The sequence below is a fragment of the Phaenicophaeus curvirostris genome, chromosome 11 (genome assembly GCF_032191515.1).
Source record: "Phaenicophaeus curvirostris isolate KB17595 chromosome 11, BPBGC_Pcur_1.0, whole genome shotgun sequence".
Lineage (NCBI taxonomy): Eukaryota > Metazoa > Chordata > Aves > Cuculiformes > Cuculidae > Phaenicophaeus > Phaenicophaeus curvirostris.
Genome location: NC_091402.1, coordinates 4,298,818 through 4,322,902, shown reverse-complemented (window position 1 = coordinate 4,322,902; position 24,085 = coordinate 4,298,818). Strand labels below are relative to the sequence as shown.

General features: G+C 44.7%; 1 protein-coding gene across 3 annotated transcripts in view; it reads right to left on the bottom strand.

Moving 5' to 3' along the window:
- The window catches only part of VGLL4 (vestigial like family member 4), a 97,551-nt gene that overhangs the window by 17,439 nt on the left and 56,027 nt on the right, over positions 1–24,085 (bottom strand). For all 3 annotated transcript variants that reach the window (XM_069865694.1, XM_069865696.1, XM_069865695.1), the window contains one exon: positions 11,699–11,888. In XM_069865694.1, the coding sequence (XP_069721795.1) occupies positions 11,699–11,888 (190 nt within the window). The remainder of the gene's footprint in view (positions 1–11,698; positions 11,889–24,085) is intronic.

Genomic DNA, 24,085 nt, shown 5'->3' with positions numbered 1-24,085 from the left:
GCTCTGCTGGCACATGTACACTCATATAGTCCAGAAACACTCACAAAGCCACCTTGCTGCAATAGGTAGAGATTGAAAGTTACCTGTAAAAATCAAAATCTATAATTCGACTTTAAAACAACAACAAAGACATTGCCCCACAACATCTGCTCACCCACTGATTGCACTGCTCTGAGCTGCTTCTGCCTGCTGGCTCAACTCCAGACATCCTACATTTAGGGTCCCATTTTGTGTCATCCACCTAACGGCTCCTCTTCAAGTACCATTATTTTTTGAAGAGTGTTTAAGTGAGACCATCAGTTTTAACATACAATAAACATGAGGAAAACTGCTGAATCACAGAGAATGGTTTGAGTTGGAAGGGACCTCAAAGCCCATCCAGTTCCAACTGCCTGCCAAGGGCAGGGACACCTCCCACTGGATCAGGTTGCTCCAAGCCTCACCCAATCTGGTTTTGAACACCTCCAGGGATGGGGCAGCCACCGCTTCTCTGGGCAACCTGTTCTGAAAGGGTAAGTACAGTCATTAATTCTGCTGAGGTAACTAAATAGGAACTGGCCTGTTAGGAAAATAATTTATTTTTTAAATCACTAATGGTTCAAGAAGCGAAGCTGGATCAACAGAGGCAGAGCAAAGTCAAAAGTCAGAGCAAAATCAGTCAAAGTCCCAGCAGTATGACTGCCACAACAAGTGTCTAGGTCATCACAGTTTCCCAAACACTCTATGACTTCTGGAACATAAACATAAATCCACTTCATCTCTGCAAAATTTTGTTAAACTACATCTAGGTGGAACCCGACAGCTGACTACAACTCCCATCAGTTCTGACTCAGTTTCCAAGGACTGAAGACAAAATCTACTTGGCCTCCCGCCAAGCTCATTAGTGAAAGAGGAGAAACTTTCTGGTCCTCTACCCTGCAGTGCAGCGTCACTGGTTCCCCTGTTGTAACAGCCGGTCAGAGCAACAGCGCGCTTCTTGGCAAGGAGACAGAAGGAACCACACTTGTAAGATTTATCTGATGTAGCTACCTCCCCATAACTCTCTCTTCAAAGAACAACAGTAGCTCCAGTTGCCTTTGAAAAACCGGCACAACACACTAGAAAATGTGTAAGTGAAGAACTACTTCTGGCAGCTGCGAAGACAGAAGGTGTGAACATGTCAGAAGCCAAAGAAGGCTCTGACGAGGAGGCGGCCAGTCTTTAGAAGACACTGCTACTAGAGCTACAGAGAGCGGTCTTTTGGGAGATGGTTTTAGTAGAACTGCAAAACCCAGACATACCAAGGCATGGCAGAAACTCAATCCTACAGTTGCCAGTCAGGTCTCAGAACCAAGGTTTCATTTCAGGTACAAAAGTAAACTGCATAGACATCAACATGGTACCTGGGTGCTTGAAGGCAAAGTCAAATGCAGCCAGCGAAACAGCACAGAGCCTGCCAATGTTCGCATCTGGAGAGCAAGTCACGCTACTGCATATAGTGGGGCAGACAGAACACGAGCTAGAAAGGCAATTCACTGCTGGAATGGGAATTAAAAGTGTCTGTGCAGGAGTCTGAACTGTTTCAAGTCTGTAAGGCACTCTGAATTGCTTCGGGGGTGGGGAGTGGGAAACATCCAGAAAAGCAAATGGTAGAAGTTGAGGTTAAAGGGACACTCCGAACTTTACCTAAAATTTCTAACAAGTGGGAAGGAAAATCTGACAGCGTAAGGAAAGAGCAACGAGTCTTCCACGAGAATAGCTAGAAGATCAGAGGGGAAAGATTCAGAAGCAGCTATAAAATGATTAATTTGTACCCAACTGCAATGCCCACTCGAACGCCTCTGTCAGATGCCTCCTCCTATGTTCTACCAATTCATGTGCTGGGTCACGTGCAGCTTTTATAATTCTGCCGTGTTCACACCCTTTTGAAGTCAAACTTGGCACATGCAACTAACCTTTTACACTGAGTCACTGGAAAATACTGTAAAAACTATTTCTGATCACACAGAGAAGCCTACGGGCCAATGTCAGGAGAAAGCTTGCACATAAAATACATGCGGCAGTGTGTCATGTCCCTTTGCGACAAGATCAGCCACATCCATGCGTGCTCGTCGCTGCCAGGGTACATCAGTCTGTTCTGCTGGCTCTGGGGAAACTTGGTGGTTTTGACAGTGGTGAAACTGTGCGGGACTGTTACAGGAAATAAAAAATGGCAGTTACATTCTCGTATAACATTTTCTGGGTCATTCCTTACAGTATCTTCTATGTTTTTTATACAGAGAAAATACTCTCATTCATCACTCGCTGCCTGTCATGCAATTATTTCTGTAAAGGTGGGTACTGCCTTAGGTCAATCTGTTACCCTCAAGTTCTCAGAAGTTTATGAGACTTTATTTAGTTCGCTCATCTAAAAGACTGCATCAGGTAGAATCTTCCGTAGAAGAGCAAGGTAATAATTTTCTCCAGCTAAGTGATCTGGGAAGTAAAAGCTATCAACAAGACGAGAACGGCAAGTTTATTTAGTATGAGCTTTAACGACACAAGCCAGTCTCTGAAAATAGGGTCAAGGCGCTGGAATTAACTATGTCAGATTGTCAGGAGATGGGATTCTAGAGCTTTCTTTTCCAACTTCAATAGTTCTTAGGAGAAACAGAGGGAAGGGCCTGGATCATTAAAGCTTAGAAGTCACAGTCTCTATCCCTCACTCACACATGTAAGCTTAGCTGGTGTGACGCAGGAAATGAATGCATTTTCAGAAAGAAATTTCAGACATTCTCACAAACCCTAGGCTTTAGACCGAGAACAGTGCTTAAATAACTGCTTTTAAGAAATGAAATATTTTCATGGGCTGTTTTATAAAAGGAACAAACATTTCATTACAATTTTATTGAAACTGTTTGTAATTGCTAATAAAGTCTGAATTATTGAAACCTCCAGAAGCACTATAAACACAATAACAGCTTCTTTATATTTTGCACAACTATTCATAGAATCATAGAATAGTTTGAGTTGGAAGGAACCTTAAAGCCCATCCAGATCCAACCCCTGCCATGGGCAGGGACACCTCCCATGGGATCTGGTTGCCTCGAGGCCCATCCAACCTGGCCTGGAACACCTCCAGGGATGGGGCAGCCACAGCTTCCCTGGGCAACCTGGGCCAGGGCCTCACCACCCTCACAGTGAAGAAATTCCTCCTCATGTCTAGTCTAAATCTGCCCCTCATCCTATCACCACAAGCCTTTGTAACCAGTCCCTCCTCAGCTTTCTTGTAGCCCCTTCAAGTACTGGAAGGTCACTAGAAGGTCTCCTCAGAGGCTTGTCTTCTCCAGGCTGAACAACCCCAACTCTCTCAGCCTGTCCTCGTACGGGAGGTGCTCCAGCCCTCAGATCATCCTTGTAGCCTCCTCTGGACCCGTTCCATCAGCTCCATCTCCTCCTTATGCAGAGGGTTCCAGAACTAAAATTCACCTCAATACAGTAAAATAACTCCTTTGAAAAGCTGATGACCAGACTGCTACTGCCAGGGTCGGGAAGGTTACTTCTACAGCTGAGATGCCCAAGTTCACCATCAAACTCTGCAGTTGACAGCACTCCCACAGAAACTTCTGGTTTAAGGGAGACCTTAGCTAGAAAAGCCAATGACAAGCAAAAATGCTGTGTTTTTACTTGTCTCCCCTTTTTAAAGTGATGATGTAGGAATAATATAAATCACTATGCTTCAGGAAGGACCGTTTCTTATGGTTCATGTAGCAAGAAGTCAGCTGTGTCCACACGGACCTAAATCTTCTGCTACAGCTGTGACAGACAGAGACTTTCAAGGCAGGACACTGGCAGAACACACAAATCGACCTTAACTTGGCTGTGCTGCGCAGCTCCTCTGTTACTGACTGTAACTGCACATCTGTGCCCCATTAAAGGCCGCATGGAGCAGTAATTAGAGCGCGCGGAGACTTCATAGAATCACAGAATGGTTGGAGTTGGAAGAGATGTTAAAGCCCATCCAGTTCCAACCCCCTGCCATAGGCAGGGACACCTTTCACTGGATCAGGGGCTCTGAGCCCCATCCAACCTGGCCTTGAACCCCTCCAGGGATGGGGCAGCCACCACTGCTCTGGGCAACCTAGGCCAGGGCCTCCCCACCTGCACAGCAAAACATTTCTCCCTAAGATCTTGTCTAAATCTTCCCTCTTCCAGCTTCAATCCATTCCCCCTTGTCCTATCCCCGCACTCCCTGAACGCTTCCCAGATGTTCTGGGAAGTTTTTCTCATAGCTTACCACTCCCCGTATCTTTCCCTTCCCAGCCGGGGACTGTGCCCCAAGCCAGTGCCAGGGAACACGGGGAGCTCCGTGCCTAGGGTTCAGGGATCAGACTGTCTTCCCTGCTCACATTCCATCGCATTTTAGGAACAATATTTACATTGGGGATGAGGAGTCGTGGCCAGCTGCTGGGCTGCAGCTTGTTTACAGGGCTCGTGGAGTTATGTAAGACATTTAAAGGACGACTCCAGCCGAGCACTCTGGACACGGGTATCTCATTTAGCCAGTGTTATGGGGGACAGCGGATCCCAGCGACGTTTTCCACCTGGGGAAGGGGTCAAATAACTGAGGTGCAAACCTTCAGGCTCCAATGGCGGCCAAGTCCTTTTATTTCCCTTGCTGTTTTCTTTCAGGATAAATCCTGAAGGAAACCCCGAGCGTCCCTGCGCCGCCTCCCCCCGCCCGCCCAGGGCCTCCTGGCGGCGGCACGGGCGCCATGCCTCGTCACGATAAGAGTCTCGCGTCCCAGCAGGCTCCACACGCTGCCCCTTAGCCAAGATCACGTAGGACGTCAACCGGCTGCCTCCCCGGCAGATCCGGGCACCACACGCTCCTTTCTCCTCCGTTCAATCACGATTGGGTACCAAAAAGGGGAGTGGGAAGAGCCGGGTCCCAACGAGGGTGCTCCTCTGACGCGAAAAGATGGCCACGGCTGTTAGAAAGAGCCAGGGAATGCTTTCCGCCTGTCCATGCTACGAAGCAGTGCCATTCGCTCTGAGTCAGCGCTCAGCGATGTGGCAGGAATGAGTTAAAACCAGCCCGCATGTTTTTGCAGGAGAGAAAATGAAAGGAGACAGCCCAGTCCAGCGCTTTCAGTCAGGGGAAAAAACCCACTTATTCAAGGAGAAGTTAATGTATCATTTTATTCCAAATCCTACCCGTACAGAGTCATTGTCTATAGCAACCGTGTCCATAACATTCTAACTCTCAAGAGCGCAACTTTCTAGTAAATGGTACATCTGTCAAACTGCAGGAAACATCTGGGAAAACGGTTAAATAAGAAGAAGTCAGATTAAATTTTTGTTTCCATATGGGTAGGATATACATCTACAGTATGTTTGCAGTACGTTTGCTGGTTCTTTTCTTGCCTCCTGCTCAGCTATCAGGGTTTTGGGTTGGTATTGAATTCCACCTCGGTGCAGATATATGATGATTTACACCATGTAGTATTTCCCCTTCTGGAAGATGAAGGCTTGTGGTGATAGGACAAGGGGCAATGGGTATAAACTGGAGAGGGGCAGATTTAGACTAGACAGAAGGAGGAATTTCTTCACCATGAGAGTGGGGAGGCCCTGGCCCAGGTTGCCCAGGGAAGCTGTGGCTGCCCCATCCCTGGAGGTGTTCAAGGCCAGGTTGGATGGGTCTTGGGCAGCCTGATCCAGTGGGAGGTGTCCCTGCCCATGGCAGGGGTGGAACTGGATGGGCTTTGAGGTCCCTTCCAACCCAAACTACTCTATGATTCTATGAAGAACAGCCCCATGGGTAAAAAGCCATCACTGAGGCTGCAGGGTTTCGTGTTTGGTCTGGGTTGCTCCAGGCTCCTGGTAACCTCCAGCGAGTGGGCAGTGCCTTGCGCTGGCACCATCGCACAGTGATGATGAGGCAGCCTGAGGCCTTAACGTGCCACAGAAGGTTTGTGCTTCTTTACAAACAAAGGAAAATGAAAGTGGAAAACATTGTATTAAAGCAGAATTCTGGAGCTAGCTAACAAAGCCCTTCTGTTTGCAGGTGGGGGCACCTGAGCTAACATCACCTGATCTTTCAAGTACTTCAACATATAGACAAATTTTAACAGATCAGGTCTTTCTGTGTAGGACTACAAGCCACCAATCAATTTTTAGCCGTGAAACTGTTCCTAACACACATTTCGCATGTGCTTGGCTACACTCTCCTGACCCAAAAGGGACTTGAGGACTTTCTGAAATCCCCCTTTGCATAAGAACTTCTGCAAAACTCTGTGTTAAACATTAACTCAGGCATATTGGCTCTCTCAAGTCTGTCTCTGAATGTTCGATTTAATGTACGCTTGCTGGACACGATTACAGAATAATCATGCAGTGTGTGTTCTCCATTAGTAAGCGAGAAAATGTATCTGGTTTATTAGGCCCATCATTCAAGCAATGCATACAAGAAAAGGATAAAAAATAAATGAGGAAAAGCAATTTGAAACCTGCTCTGTAATCCTTTGTCCCCTGTCATTGACAAGGGCCAGCAGAGCTGTTCAGCTTCCACAGGACTGCTTTGAAAACACCAGGTTAATCCCAACACACTTCTCCATGCCAAGAGAACAGAGTGAAGATGCCTGCAACCAATCGAGAGACATTTTGGGTGTTCTGAGTTGTGTGTTGGGCTTTTTCTGTAATTCCAAGTTGTTACAATAAAATGATAGTGTAAACTTATTTCTTAATACCACACAAAGTTTGGAACCAAAAAAAAGCAGTAGTTAGCAGCAAAGAACTTTGCTGAGAACTCCCACGCTATCTCTACAACCCAGTTCTAAATCTTTTCAGACCCTGCCTGGAGCTGGAGCTAGCCCCCACCACAACGGTGACATGATTTTCTGGAGAACATTCCCACCCTGCCTTCTCAGCAGGGTCAGGGAGTGCTAGGGAGGAAGGTGACAGAGACCTCCTCTAATAAGCAATGTTGTGTCTCGAGTACTGCAGATCTTACTCAAAATTCCTTGCTTTGGGCCACTAAGAGCTTGAAGAGGACACAGCCAGCCCGATTATGAGCAGGACGATGGATGAAATGACCTTCTAAAGCCTATCCTAACCCAATTTATTCTATGATGTTTGACTCCAGGCAACTTTCAGGACAGCTTAAGATAGATATCTTAAAAAGGGTGCCAGAGTAATTCCTATCACAGGGTCATTAAAGTGAGCAAAATACACTGGATATTCATGGAAAGAAATCTATGATACATGGCAATATCCAAACTCTGGGAATCTAGCCTGGCTTTAGGGATCAAATTTGCCATGATTCTTCACTGTAAGATATGAAGACACAACCTAGAATTTGAAAGAGAAGTATCTGGGTCTGCATAGTTATGCCCAAACCCGAACCTTATGCCATACGCAGCACACTGTCTTATCATGCGAAGATCCTTCTTTTTTCACAAGAAAAAGCAAAATTACATACCACATGAATCAAGAGACAGACTGTTCCTTGGACACCTACTTAACAGCTGCAAATTTTTGTCCTAGGATGACTTTCATTTAGAAATTAATTGTCATTGTGACCCTCATACCACTAGACCAGGTGAGAATTATGCCAAAAAGACTGAAGGGAAAATATTCCACTCATGAGGCTGCTCGTCCCAAACCAAAAATGCTAATTTTGAGCCCGATGTACTTGACAAGCAAATGGGAATAACAGCCCCTGAATTTCAATACAAATTCAAATGGCCTCTTTGCCACATAATTTTACCAGTAATGAAAAATTTGGATCCTTCTGAAGACGTCAGTGACATCAATTTACCTTAACCTTAAATACAGTGAGTGGATCCCACAACGTGCTAGCGTACAAACTGTTTTTAACACAGCTACACTGCGTGTGTATAAAGTATTAGCCACAACCACCCCTTGCCCTAGAGCAGTTCAGCGTTACAGATTTGCTAGTTCCTAGGGAAAATCAGAGAAGCAAAATCAGCCTAGTGTAATTTCTTTTAAAAAATAACGATTTAAATGTTGTGCTCTTGGTGTTTACTCAGTTTATGTGCTGCTCAGCAAACAAACCACCATAAGAAGGAACTGCAATCGGCTGCCTCCGCTCCCTGCTCAGACTCTTACGGCAGAGCTGGTGCCCGCTGGGAAAAGGCTGATGTCAGCTCTTAAGAGCTCCCTGCAAGGATAAGGAGGCCTTTGTTTTCAGCTGAACTGTGAAAATGAGAAAATACCTCCAGCCTGACAAACAAGAAACCCACATAACACAGGTCAGGCCCGAGACCTTCACTTAAAGGTACAACACGCTTCATTCATGTTCCTCTCGCGTCGCAGTGCCCAGGGAGAGTTCACTATGCACGGGAGTTGCCATGAAATGCTAAATACACCTTGGAAGTACCACAAAGCAGCTTCATGCATTAGGAAAGACTGGTATGGCTCTCCAGCCACTTCCCCCATACGTAAAGCGCTTGTAATTCTTATATAAATCAAGTTCTTAATTACTCTTCTGTAAATCAAGGTGAACTTAGTGAAGTCATATGAAAACAAAGACACGTTCCAACTTGAGGCTTAAAATAAACTCACTTCTCCTTTACAGAGCACCAGAAAGTAGAGTATAGCACAAAAAGCACATTTTACTTCAGCAAGATTACACTTTAGCGAATGCTTTTTAGGTTAAACACTTGAGGGACATACAAGACAGCGTGAAATGCAAATAAAGGATTGTCACATGACGGTGTCTAGGTTTTCATTTGGGGTGGAAGTATTATGTTTTCCCCGAGAGAGGAATGACCACAAGAATACAGAAACTGTATAAATACACTCCAGCATGCTGTCTTAGGGTAGGCAGCTTCACATGCAGATTTTTAAAAACTGATCTGCAACGTCTCAGGTATATCTTATTATCCCAAAGCTGAGAATTATCTCCTCTGAAAAGCAGAGCCTTTGATAAATTGCTCTTTGCACAGGAATTCCATTACGTACTTCAAAAACATAGCAGGATTGCCAGGGCATTTGATTGACTCTGCTCCAGCAACTGTGCTCCAGTAGTTGTGTTTTTCCATGATAAAAGTGAACGCGCCTACCTAATCACTGGAGACACATCAGGGAGTTACACCTGAGCAGGGGTTATCTCGAAGCATTCAGTTCCAGAAGTAAAGGCACTAAGATATCCAAAGTACTTGAATGGATTCATTCCCACTAAAGCACAGTGACTGAGGCACCCTGACATCTGATTACTAGTGAACGGTTCTAGCCATTTATAACGAACCTCAGCACATGATTCTTGTCCCATTTACCTTTCCAACCACAACATGCCGGAGTTAGGAGGAGGAATATACAACTGCTTCATGGTCCTACAGACACAATCACAAACACACAAATGCCTCAATGAGAGCTGTTCGCATCAATAAAGACTTCTGTCTTCCAAGCACTGACTTCCAAATGAAAAAGATCCACTCATCTGGACGTTTAGAACAACAGAGGACATTCAGCCAGAGGCGTAAGGCTTTGAACACCATTGTGTGGCAAAGGCGTGCGGTCCGCAGCACCAACACTGGCTGGGGCAGCTCTGCCTGGGAACAGTTTGCATATCACCAACTCTTTTGTCCTACACTTTCGGGGGACTTCCTCCTGACAAGTTCCCACTATGTTGACTCCACATTTCATCTTGATAGTCCAAATCACCAAAATGGCTTTGCTGTCACCAAAGATACTGCGCCATCTACTCCCCAGATTACACTCTGCATCTTTTACGGATTTGTTTTCTAAACCAAATCTTGTTGAACTTAGAGTTGTAGAGCCTCCACGTCACTACCACCTAACTGTGTGCCATTAAACAGTTCTCTCCCTAAATCTACCATCTTTTCTTCAGTGCAAACAAGCCAACCTTCTCCGACACACTCCCCATCTCCAAAACAGAATCTTTACGATACTTCCGCAAAGTTTGAGTGATCCACTGCCACAGTTAAGCTGGAAAGCCATAATCCAAAAAAGAGGGAAAATGCAAGAAACATTCCAAAAAATAACATCATTGGTGGTGGCAGCAGGGTAATGGGAATAAAGGAGGATGTTTGTGAACTTTTTGATCTATCTGAAATATACAGACATTCAGCTATTTCAGACAGATCACAGAAGTCTGAGTTTTTGCAATATTAAGTTGAAAGCGTATTTTCATGTAGCCAGGTCAAAGTTATAAAATAAAGTAGAAAGAGATGGCCTTGTGTATGTTGTGTCAGATTATGACTCATCTGCAGTAGACAAATTAATTGGAATAGATGAAGTCCCGTCACATGAACACTAGGCAGACAACCAGTGCTTTTCATTATGAGAAGAAAAGATGCACATTTCATATGCAAAATTGCAGAAAGAATCTGCTGAGTAAAAACATACTGTATTGGATCAATAAAAACATACCATGCTGGAAGAGACCAGATAGCTCTAAAACATATTGAAGGGATCAGGTGAATTAACTGCCTCTATCTTCCAGTTTTGAACGTCGGTTGCACATGAGTCTGTTTGGTCAGACTTCATTCTTTTTACAACCCCCGCTGTATAAAGTGTTATAAAGCACTTAACTGCCAGCTGTGTTTTATTTCATCGCTAGCAAACGAGTTTTTAAAAAATCACACCTTTTCCCACAAAGTTACGTAATAATTCAAAAATGCCATAAATTTCTCCAGTCATGCTGTGTACATACACCACAGAAACGCAGCACATGGTTCGTTCAACACCAGCATTCTCCACTCCAAAGAAAGGTTATAAATAGTTAAGTTTTCAGGAGGAAAAGCAAGGTATGTTGGAAATGAGAAGCCTCTCTCTGCCTGTGAGCTCTTATTGTTTTGCATTACTTCAGCGCTGGATTCCTGATCTGTAACAAATTCCAAGACTGCAGACGACAGGCCCAGCCTCTGACTAACACTGTGGTGATTTATTTGAGGATAAATACCTCCATCCGCATCTTATGACTGAACACAACAGTCCACAGCAGTGCGGAATGCGAGGAATGCAGCGGCTGCAGGAGCTGAGGCAGCAGGGAAAGGCGCACAGCTATCGGGCCCCCTCGGACTGCTGAACGCTCCCATCACTTCCTCCAGTCAAGAATGAACGGAATGCTTTAAGCCTGTGCTGGGTGCCAACCAGGCTTGTATTCCCAGGAACGCAAGGATGGCGAGAATGGCATTTGACGATTACCCAACACATGCACCTAACTCAGCGACACCTTACCTGGACGAAAAATTCCACATCTGACTGTCAGAGCTGCAGTGCAATTGTTTAAGTAAATGTTTAGCACCAACTGCAGCTCGCCCAGTTGTCAAGGCAGACTGCAGAGCAGCTGGTGCACAACCTCCCGGCCTCAAAAAAACGCAAAGGACTTCTGTTTCTCCTCCTCCTGGCTCCCCGCCCCCATAGCAGAGAGTACAGAGCACTCAGAAACAGGGGAAGTGAAAGAAGTGGATTACAAAGAACAAAGGAACTCGCAAGAAATTGCAAGGTGAATACGTATGTTTTACTATAAATAGTTAAGTTGAGCTAATTCCTGTTACTTCATGCTGTACAAAAACAAAGGAAGACAAAGCAGACCCATCTAATCAGCCTCCGCGCAGATCTTCCACGCAAACTGGAACAAAGGAAACATCTAGCATGAAGGTTTAGACCCGGTATGATTTTAGCACACACGAAGACAAAGGGGGTAGCGTTAGATTCTAGGAACCAGAGGTAACAGAATTGAGACACTTACAGATGTGGATTGAACATTCGACTCATTTTAGACACGTGGTCATTTTCACAGTCTAGCTCCTCGTCCCCTTGGTCCATGCTGAGCTTTCTCTTGTTGGGACTGATCGGAGGAGGGCCTGTTCGGTGGTTGGTTAGGGCAGAGGACACGGGGAGAGACTGCATTCTGGGCTCACCTCTTAGCGCTGCCTCACCTGCAGGAAGACGATAAGTGAGAACAGACATGACAGGGAAAGAGAGGTAAAACAGCACGCTCTTCGAAAACATCCTAGCAGAGAAATCTCCCAGCCAGATATCCGGTCTGCATAGGCACGTTTAACATGGTTGTAAGATGACTGCAGCATCATAAACCATACTTTAGTGCTTCACACTGGAATAAACAGTAGAAAAAATGGCCTGCGAGAGGGGTAACTCACCCCAGATGATCTGAAAGCTTGAGCTAACACGTCTTTCCAACAGTGTTTTTATTCAGAAGCATTCCTTCTCACAAGCTGCCATTCCAACCCTGAACTTTCATTACCTCACTCTGCAAAGCATGACTATTTGCAATGAAACACGCTTTGTTCCTTCTCTTATGGCTGTGGTTATAAATTCCAGGACTACAGTTCACATTTATGCCGGATATACAAGATCTAAAACTGAATACTCGTTCAAATTCTCAAATAATTCCTTTTATAAAATGTGGTCCCAAACAGGCTTGTCAGGTACACAACTGCACAAGGTAAAAATTAAGGGAAGAACTGCAACTCGCTGACACAAGTCTGTTTGTCCTTAAATGTCCTTCTCTATATCTTTAAACTACGTTTGGGGCAACAAATGAGCCACCACAAACCGTCAGCGCAAGAATCGCAACATCTCAGTTTTAAGAACGCCAATTTTCAACTAGGCAGCCTGGTGGCAAAGTGTCCAGCAGATCATAAATTTAATATCATCTAACACTTATCAGAAAAAGCCATTCACAGCAAGCGTACATACAATTAATGTCAGAAATGATACTGTTAGCTTGTGCATAAACACATTCACATACTGTTACTAAGCCGGCACCAAAGTGTGACCACAGCCCTTCTCCCATTTTGATTAGCTGTCTCGCTACAGGTACAGCCTGAAGCGCAGGCTTTTGCATTTCACCAGCAGTTATGGATTTGGCCACTCTCATCCTTACAGCCACAGGGCACATTTCGATTCCAAAGGGTTTCAAAGATCTTACAAAAAGCTTTGGGGGCTTCATAATGGGCTTGGAGAGGAGGAATCGAAACAAGCAAGGTCACCGCCTATTCTGGTAACATCCCTGAAACAGCCACTATAGCTGGAGTTGAAAATTTGTATTTTTCCTACACTGCCAGAAGTATTTTTTCTACATGGCCATAATTTCCAGAACTAAAATTAGGATAAAGTTAACTCCATCTACACAGCCCTGAGGTACCTGACAATGGAAACCTTTGTATGCCACCACACATTTTCACATCATCACCGAGGCAGATGATTTATAAAATGTTGCCCTAATTCCACACATGACAAATATTATTTTGTTGGAAAACAAACGAGTGAGGAGAAAAACTCCTGAATGTTTACCAGTAAAAATAAGCGTTTTGCCAATTTAGTCAGCGTAATATAAACTAGCAAACATACACTGACCTATAATATACCACAAGCCATGATTTCTATTAAAGACTCTGGCACCGAATCTAAATAGGAACTTTCCATCCCAGCTCTAAATAGCAAGAACTGTGCTCTACTGCAAATGCTCTCAGACAGACACCGAGACCCTCTCCTGCTGGAAATAACCAGAGCGTTAATTGGGAAGACCCTGCAACCACTCTAATGTCACAAGAGAAGCTTTTATCAAAAAGACCTCTCATGTGAAATAATCTTCATATTGGTAAAATGTCTGTGTTTTTCCCCTCAGCCTTTAGACTTTGCCAGTGGAAACCTCCACTTTCAGTGTTCGTACTGCAAACCTAAGAGCTACATCATACCAGTTTCTCAGGGAGGAACCTCCCTCACTTCTGTCTTCGAAAAAAGGAAGTTAATGCACATGTCAAAGGATAAAACTTTCATCCATGCTGAGGCTTGTGGCACTTCTAGTCCCACTCAAATGCAACCACTCTTCTCTCCCTAGGGTCTCAGATCGCTTCTAAAGACTCAAATGCAAAGTCCCATCACGGGAATCAGAAATCCCGCGTAAACACCTAGCTCCAACCAGCTTCTCCTAAGAGGTCCCAACAGGAACACCGGCAACTTTAATACCCATGTAATGAATACCCACCATGTTTACAACAGACAAAAATTTCTAGATATTGCCCCATTCAGTAAGTTAGAAACTTTTTCCCAAACAGTGGCTCAGAGCCTGACACAATAAAATTGCCTCAGTGGCTGGTTTGAGAAAAAAAATCATAAAAATTCACCTTATTATAGGTACCGTAATAACAGCATTTAGATTAACATGCAGAGAGAGTACAAAATCTGGTAAAGATGCTATTGCTGTTGCATGTTTGAGTCAGAGAAAACCATTTTAAAGAAATTTAGTGAAGAGAGGGATGGCTTCTAATGGAAACCTGTTGAATATTGTAACGCATTTTCCTAATTATGAAGGAAGGTAGTGCTTATACAGGGAACACTAAACCCTTCAGGTGAACACCGCAGAGCCGTCCAGCCTACTCGAAGCACTGCAGGGCCGTTCAGCCAAAATTAATCAAATTAACAGACCCGAAACAGTTGTGAGCATGTGAGAGCTGTCAGAGCTCTCAATCCCTTCTGCAATGGGTAGGAAGATGCTAAGCACCTCCCCGCGAGAAGACAGTGGCTGGTGCTCAGTGTCTTCCACGTAGCCCACCCTGCAGGGCAGGGAGAACAATACCAAACCACAGTCCAGATAACATGGTAAGATCAAGAGGAAAAAGATCTCTATGCCGTTTATGAGGATAAATCACATTTTCGTACGCTGTACGAGTACTGCAAGTTTGATTAGGGCTAAAAACATTATTTAGAACAAAACACTATTTAAACAAAAAGGCCATTTCTTTCCTCCTTACCAAACTTGAATTTAAAGCAGAGCGAGAGAGAAACCACAGCAGAGCCCACCCCACAAAATGCTGGGTTTCCAACTGGATTTGTCTCCCCAGCTGCCCACACTCCATGGAAACCAGACTCGCATCACACAGCTGGCAAGACAACACTCTTGATAAAACAACTGTGTTTTATAAAATTCCCCAACTCTAAAGTCCAGTCTTCGAAATCCATCACTGTGACAGCTTGTGTCTGCGCAGCAACTGAGAGCCAAGAGAGCAAACATGTTTATTGTGCCTCTCATAATACTTCTCTTTGTTTCAGCAAGCAGCTGGTGTAAGGCACTCCAGATCTGCTGCTTTCAGATAGTTCTGCTCGCAACTATTCATACTAGTCTTGTTTTTCACCCGCCCTCCCCTTTTTTTTTATTAAAACTGTTAGGCAACATGATAAAGCACAGACAAGCTAAAGGCAGATAACAACGTGACGTAGTGTCTGCCTGCATGGCAGTGCCACAGCAGTGGGCTCCGCTGACAGAGGGACATGCCGTCAGCAAGAACGTTCTTTATTTTAACCACTTAGGGGCCTAAACTGAAAATTAATCAAATCAGCATACGCAAATGAAAGGTTTGTAAAACCAGCGTGGCTCTTTTCAGACACACACCCCACCACTTCTCCGCCAACTCTGGATCTTCAATGGTATTTGCCTTTCTCTCGCAGTTCAGTCAGCGGTGTCAGTGTCCCTACCAAAACATCTATGCAACACAAGCATCCCAACAGCAAAAGTCATGTTTTTACAAGTGTGGATTTGATAGTGAGACACCAGAGAAGTCTTAAAATATGTCTGAGAGCTCCAGAACTTACCAAAGACTAGAAAATAAAATATACGCTATTTTGGCAGTGAGTTTCCTTCCTCCCTGACCTCGCCACTCAGTATGGGCTGCACCAAGACAGGGCCACCGTATCCGGTTCCCCCTCCCAATTTCCTCTCTCCCACTGGCTACTATTAATGTATCAAATCCCAGCATTAATTACAATCCAGTAATGAAAGGCTTAAGTCTTTCCAACTGAAGACCGACCTTAAAACAGATTGAAATTAAACTCCTTGAAAGAGAAGTCCAGCACTGCCCTGGTCATTTTACTCTTCTGTTCTGCATCTGACAAATGGCTTTGTCCACAAGAGTTAATTCATTACATTAATTCATTGACACATTCATTAACTTTGGGGGACAAAAAATAAACATGCGCTGATGAAGATCTTCAAGGGAGGTTTTTCTCTACTGATTCGAGATGAAAATTCAACCTTTGTGACACATGAGACATTTCTGCTGGAAAGCCAAAAAAAACCTATATATATGCAAAAAGGATACTCCAGAATGACATTTATTTACTAATCCAATATTCTAGCAATCACGAGGAGATTAAATTAGAAACAAACTGGAATGAATTTATAACCCATCACATCCATTCTTCCACTATCTCAAACGCAGCAGTAGGTCTGTGCCAAAAGAAATTGGGATAAATGGCATGAAAATTCCAACTGGCAGACAAAAAATCACACGATTTGGGATATCAAATACCAAGCAGGGAAACCACTGCAAGTTATTCAATTCAACAAGTCAACAAAACAAGTTATCAAAAGACAAGAATCACAGCACAGTGCTGCAGGATTATTCTGCAGATGCTGCCAGCTGCCTAGTTTGGTCATTGCTTCACCACCTGCTCTACATTGTCAGAGGATCGATATCCTTGAAAGTGTGAAATTGCCCAGAATTTCAGTTAGACTACAGATAATCTTAGAAGTATGTTATTTAAGGCAGATTTACTTCACTCGCCAGACTAAAGAAGAGAGATTAATCCATGCCCACTCCTTAGCAGTAAATCTTTGGTTCGTGATAAAACATACCTTATAAAAGTCATAAAAGGTATCTAAAAGATAGTCACAGACAATATTATTTATATAATCGCTGAACATTTCTACAACCCCCACTCAAAGAAAGAAAGAAAAATGCCTGGACTCTAGTTTCTATAAAAGATATGATTTAAGCTGAGATCAAATAAGATTTAATTCTGAGAAGCAGTCTGCCAGACGCGGAAAGCAAGGTCACAGTAGTCTGTATGTCCTTTATAGCGTATAAACTAGGCCTACCTGCAGAGCATAATAAAGCAGCAAACTACAGGAGCCACAGAAAATTAAGTATTAATGGGAAGCGCCAAACAACAAAACACTGCGAGGAAATCAGGTCTTGGCAATATTTTTTGTTATAACCAATAGATTTCTTTCAGTAGCCAACTTAACTGATTCACTGTCCAACACGTATTTTACTGACTTGCTTATAAGATGACAAAAAGCTGATTTAGGAAACCAAAAAGTCCCATGCACATTTACAGAAAAATTGGCAACAGCTTGCTGCTCTCGTCCATTTACAAAACATATGAAAAGCACTTACTTCTGGAAGAAAGCTCTGGCTACCACTGTGCACAGATCCGTGGCCAAACCCAAAACACAGTGATTAAATCAGCTATTCTGTCCTGGCTCCTCTGTCACACCATGCCTGCTAATGAGGGACACATTATGCTTGACACTGCAAGCAAGAATGTAAAATAGTGACCCCTACATTCAATCACCTCCACCCACTTTTCCCCCCTCTTGTTCAAAAGGCTGCACAAAGAGAGGAGCCAGCGTTTAGGCACAGTGATACCACTCACGAAGTGCAGGCACGCTTGCTTAAGGATCCTTTTGAAAGCCACCTCTCATTCATCAGAGGTGAGGAGCACAGGTTAAAGCAGATTTCAACTTAATATGTCTGGAAAATGCTCTATTATATACAAAACACTGAATTGTGGCAGGCAGAAAACGGCCAACCTGCCTCCCTAAACCAAGTGGATTCGCTCCTTCAAGCTCACTATGAAAAACAAACTGCACCATCTTACCTTCTCTCTCATCATACTGGAAAAGCATAGCCACAAAAAACAGACAGGCACACTCCCCGTTACATATGGGTACATATGACTTATATGGGTAACTTCCGGTTCCACAAACTACTTCATAAACACAAGAAAAGTAAAAAGTCTCTGCTCACCTCTTAAATTATGATTTAAATTAATTCTCCTCACTCTGCTAACCAGGTACCAACTGAAAGAGTCTCCTTGGTGAGTAGGCAAGAACCTGATGGCATGAAAAGAAGGACAGCAGATATGCCACAGAGAAAGAGGGATGGAATGAATTTTAACACTTTGGTGTGGCAGAGCTCATTAATTTTTCCTCTGTCAAATGTCAATTTTCACATCTCAACAGTTGCAACTGTGGGGCTGTGTTCAGTTCCAACCCAACAATGAACTTGGTCTTAGATCTAATGGTGTGGCATAAGGCCACTCCAGAAACGTGTGGAACTCCCTTTAAGACAATGTCTCATCTAGCTAACTCTTCTGCTTTGAAAGTCTAAGAATGGTTCCTTTCTTCTGCTTAGAGCACCCTTACCCATGTGAGCTATGGCTAAGAAAGATTCCAGCCACCTGGCAGACAAGGTCAAAATACAATCAATGATAAAATACACTGATGTCTGGATGATCTGGGGGCTGGAGCACTTCCCATCCGAGAACAGGCTGAGAGAGCCGGGTTTGCTCAGTCCCGAGAAGAGAAGGCTCCACAGACACCTTAAAGCAGCTTCCAGTACAGAAAGGGGCTCCAGGAAAGCTGTGGAGGGGCTCTGGATCAGGGAGTGCAGGGATAGGGGGAGTGGGAATGGTTTTAAGCTCCTCAGCCTAATGGTACTTCTAATGAAGAAGGCTTCAGACACCTTTTATTTGGTGTAAGGGCATCCCAAACAAGGGCGGGGATGAGAGAGAGAGGAAGACAAAGGGAGAAGCATCATTTACGTCTTCTGTAGAAAACAGTAAATTCCACGTTCTTGTATTTGCTGAGAAAACATGACATTAGTACTGACTGATCAGCAGGAGATATGATCCGTGTAATTCCCTGGCAAAATGTACCGCACCCTGAGTACAATCAGCGGTTCTGGTGTATCCCTACACCAGTCTCCAGGTACAGCAATACTGAAACGTAGTCATTCAAGGCCAGGTAATGTTTTCTCCTCAGTGCAGCTGAAATCTCTAAAGACTGGAGGTGAGTGTCTGTGTGCTAAACCCATGGAAAGAGGTGAAATCTCACCTGTCCTACTGTCTCATGATGAGGCACTTGCACCTTGCAATGTCACTGGAACGTTTATGGGACACGAACACCAGATGAAGCAGGAAAAAAACCATCATGCTTATCGTTACAGCAATTCCTAACACAGAAATTAATTCCAGAATATGTAACTAAAACTAGCACTATGCGAAGTTTAACTAATAAACATTTCATCAGAATTCTGTGCCCTTTAATTCATTCGCAAAACTCTTAGACAGCACGGTCTTGCTTCTGAGAAGCAGTTTGTAAAAGCTGCCAGATAAAAAGATTTACTTTTATCAGTGTGATAAGGTCATGTTATTAAAAATGTGAAAACACTACCAAGGAAAAACTGTGAATGAAATGTAACTCAGCCAACCTGCCGGAGATGCTGCTTTCCAAAACAATGGTGGTTTCCAGGTCTAGGTGTTCTTTTGTCACCCAGCTAAATGACTCACTGTTACATAAAAGACGTGGAGGCTGAACTGATCAAACACCAGCCTGTCTTTCAGTAGAAACAATCAAAGCCAGGAGACCCGCCGTCTACTGCAAAAGTAAATCCAAGTCACAGCAAGGTCACAACAGAAAAAAAAAATGTTGGATTGGGTGCTTAGGCAGTATTTCAACAGATGAAAGGAGATCTCATAACTGTGCATTCTCATGAAATGGCAAAGACAAACAAATAGGAAATTCAGTTTGGGAAAGCTCAAATTTGAACAATTCTTCCCAAGCAGAAAGAAACATTGCTAACCTCTCCCTGTGTGTTTGAGTTCTGGTTCTGCTAGCGAACAGCAAGGTAGACCTTCAGGTCTGAAACGCCCCTTTCTGTTTCAGCAGCTGGTTTCATGTGTACGATGCTCAGAGACATGGTTTAGTGGCAGATAGGAATGGTTGGACTCAGCGATCTAAAGAGGTCTTTTCCAATCCAGTGATTCTATGATCCCGTAACATCAATGAGACTCTAGACTATCACACTGGGTGATCAACGCTCCCTGTGGACATGAGCACAGCCAGTATGTTCTACAGCAACCATGCTCAAAACATGGATTTGAAGACGTTCACTTGTAATGGGGTCATATTAAAAGTAAATCCAGTAAGTTGTGCACTGTTTCTTTCCTAAGGATTTGAAGCAAATGTGCCATGCAAAGTGAAAAAAATATATTCCCCTTATTTCAGCTGGAGCCTATTTTTAGATACACTGCCAGTTTTTAGTTGTAGTTTACTACAAACATGCTCCAAATACCTTTTTTCATATTATTCTCTTTTGCTACACGTGGAAAATTTCAGAGCATCAAGGAAAATGATCTTGCTAAAAGAGCAGTGAAATCCAATGCTGTACTTCCCAGTAACGTTTCTTTTATTCCCCTTTGATTTTTTCCCAAAATCCTGTACTTGGAATCTAAAAGGTGATACAGAGAGAGGATATAAATGCTGTATTTTTAAAATAGAATCATTAAAGCAAACACATTTGAAATGTTAGTAAAAGCCAGGCGCACATGAGTGGCTCCCTTCAGAATGGACTTGGAAGGACGCAAGGTTGCTGTTTACACCACTGCACCGTGCGCAAGTCCTACAAAGCTTAGCATTCAGTTCCCTGATGGGATTCCTGTTGGTAGCTCACAAATGACCTCAAAACAGTAATAAAAAAAAAAAAAAGCAAGCCATAAAAACCAAAGAAGTCTCGGCTAGCACATTTTCCCCACCCAGCAGGTGGCCGAGCAGTCAAATACTCAAAAGTGCTGCCCCAGAGCTGGAGGAGGCAGGATTGGAGGCCAACCTTACCCATCATGTGCACACAGACACACAATGGGAGCTGCTGCCACCCTCGTGGTCCCCAACACAACAATCCCCTCCTAAACCTAGGTGAAATAAGCAATTGGTCTAATGAACACAGGCAAAACTTCATTTTCAGGTCTGCTTTCTGCGACTTGACTGCAGCTTGTCTGAAAGGGACTCATGTATCTGAGGAACACAGAGCCCCTTCAACTAAGCTGGCCAGAATACTGAAGACTTTAATCCACAGAGCAGCAGAACAATTCCAACCCATCTCCCACAAAGAATTCATTGTAAAGAACAAAATCCCTTTGTCCTTCAAAGTGGGCTCCAAACTGCCTTCTGCGCAGGGAGAGCAATGTCAACTGTGCAGGGCAGGCAGCACTCCGAATCCAACAGCAAACCCCACCAGCCATTCAGATGAAAACAAGATAGCCTTTTGATCGTGCTATTACAGAGAGAACGAGGAGGATGTGCAGCTTGCCAACTCCTCACACGCGGGCTTTTACTGTAACTGAGGCGGAGGTATGACCCAGCCAGGGCCTCAGCCAGTGGAAGAGGATATTCAAGCTCGTTATAAGCACCACAGCCCTGGGTGACATAGATCCTTCAGCCCACTGGCTTTGTCATATTCTGAGCGACAACGCAATCGTCTCCCTCACAGGTTGCTCGCATGCAGGGTTGTAATAACCAAAACCTCATGAAGGCTTAGACTAGACATAAGCAGCAACTTCTTCACAATGAGAGTGGTGAGGCCCTGGCCCAGGTTGCCCAGGGAAGCTGTGGCTGCCCCATCCCTGAGGGTGTTCAGGCCAGGTTGAATGGGCCTTGGGCAGCCTGATCCCGTGGGAGGTGTCCCTGACCATGGCAGGGCATGGAACGGGATGGGCTTTGAGGTTCCTTCAACCTAAACTATCCTATGATTCTAGGATCTGCTAGAAAAGCACAAAGAACAGCGTGGCTCTGAGGTGGAGAGGGTGCCATACAACTTTGCCAAGGATAGGGGTGCTGGTATAATAAAACATATATAAAACATCCAAAATATTGCTGCTCTTCCTGAAAGGATTGTCTTCCAAAACCAAAGAGACACACAGGCACGCACCACCACAAAGGAAAGAGACAAACTTCATTTGGTTCCTCTGATGTAGCAGTTTTCAATCTTGGACTCATAACATGCAGTGAAGATAAGTCACTATATTGAGTCACTATATTGAGTAAAAAACCTATCAAGAAATCCACAGTAAAAAAAAAAAAAGGCAACTACAGAGTACCAGAGGCTGAAAACTGCTGTTCCACTAGAACATTCAGTTGTGAAGAACCCAGTACCAGAGAACAGTATCGATTTGTCCTCAAAAGGACTGAAGGTTACGGATCTGAACGCTCCCGCCCACTCCAGCAGTCGGCACTGCTCTGCAGGGGCTGGGATTGCCAGAGGTCGTCAGATTTGCAGTTGGAATACTGCTCAAGTACTTCGGTACCGAAGCAGTACCGAAGTTACACTCTGCTTCCCAAAGGCCTTTAATTAGGGCTTTGTCTTCCTCCTCCTAACCTTACTAGTCTTCTGCTGAATCTCCCCTTTGATTAAGGTAACGCCAAGCTCCTTGTTTATTTATTTCAAAGTTGCAGAAGCAACTCAATCCTGATAAAACACAGAAAAGTCAGGGATGTGCAGATGGGTTGATAAAACCCCATCAGTTGTAGGTCCGAGTCCCACCATTTACATGATACTGGCTTCACAGGATGCAGAAATTCAATCCCTTGCTGCACTGTGATGATATCAACCCCCATTTAATTAATGGCTAAATCCTTCCCCATTTTACACAAATAATGTACATCCTAAACATTTCTGCAGATCTCTATCCTCCACCACTCACTGAAGATGTCCCACCCCATAATTAAGCTGGCACTCTATTAAATACCACTGAGAAGTTTTCAACAGTCACTTCAGGGGCAGTAGGATCCTGTAGTCATAAAAAAGGTTTGGGAGCACTGCTTTAGCTCATAAATGGGTTATCAGCTTGCCAGACATTGTACGAGCGCTGCCTCAGTCTTTAGTTGTAAGGAGGGTCGTTCCGTCTGTGTACTAACCCAGGCGCTAGAGGAGCATAATGAGGCTCCCGTGATCCAAGAGGAGGTGGTCAGAACCTTGCTAGCCCAACTAGACACTCACAAGTCTATGGGGCCGGATGGGATTCATCCAAGGATATTGAAGGAGCTGGCGGATGTGCTGGCCAAACCCCTTTCCATCATCTTCCAACAGTCCTGGAAGACTGGGGAAGTCCCACTGGACTGGAGGCTGATGTTGTGCCCATCTACAAGAAGGGCCGCAGAGAGGACCCAGGGAACTACAGGCCTGTGAGTCTGACCTCAGTGCCAGGGAAAGTCATGGAGCAGGTGATCTTGAGTGCTATCATGAAGCACATGCAAGAGAACCGGGTGATCAGGCCCAGTCAACATGGGTTCACAAAAGGCAGGTCTTGCCAAACTAACCTGATCGCCTTCTATGACAAAGTGACTCGGCTGCTGGATGAGGGAAAGGCTGTGGATGTATCTTCCTGGACTTCAGTAAAGCCTTTGACACAATTTCTCACAGCATTCTGCTTCAGAAACTGTCACCTCTGGCCTGGCCAGGCGCACACTCTCCTGGGTGGAAAACTGGTTGGATGGAGGGCCCAGAGAGTGGTGGGAAATGGTGTGAAATCCAGCTGGAGGCCAGTGACAAGTGGGGTTCCCCAGGGCTCAGTGCTGGGTCCAGCCCTGTTCAATGTCTTTATCAATGACCTGGATGAAGGCATCGAGTGCACCCTTAGCAAGTTTGCGGACGACACTAAGCTGGGTGGAAGTGTCGATCTGCTGGAGGGTAGGGAGGCTCCAAAGGGATCTGAACAGGCTGGACTGCTGGGCTGAGTCCAACAGCAGGAGGTTTAACAAGGCCAAATGCCGGGTCCTGCACTTGGGGTACAACAACCCTATGCAGTGCTACAGACTAGGAGAAGTCTGTCTAGAAAGCTGCCTGGAGGAGAGGGACCTGGGGGTGTTGGTTGACAGCCGACTGAACATGAGCCAGCAGTGGCCCAGGGGGCCAAGAAGGCCAATGGCATCTTGGCTTGTATCAGAAACGGCGTGACCAGCAGGTCCAGGGAGGTTATTCTCCCTCTGTACTCGGCACTGGTGAGACCACTCCTCGAGTACTGTGTTCAGTTCTGGGCCCCTCACCACAAGAAGGATGTTGAGGCTCTGGAGAGAGTCCAGAGAAGAGCAACAAAGCTGGTGAGGGGGCTGGAGAGCAGGTCTTACGAGGAGCAGCTGAGAGAGCTGGGGTTGTTTAGCCTGGAGAAGAGGAGGCTGAGGGGAGACCTCATTGCTCTCTACAACTACCTGAAAGGAGGTTGTAGAGAGGAGGGCGCTGGCCTCTTCTCCCAGGTGACAGGGGACAGGACAAGA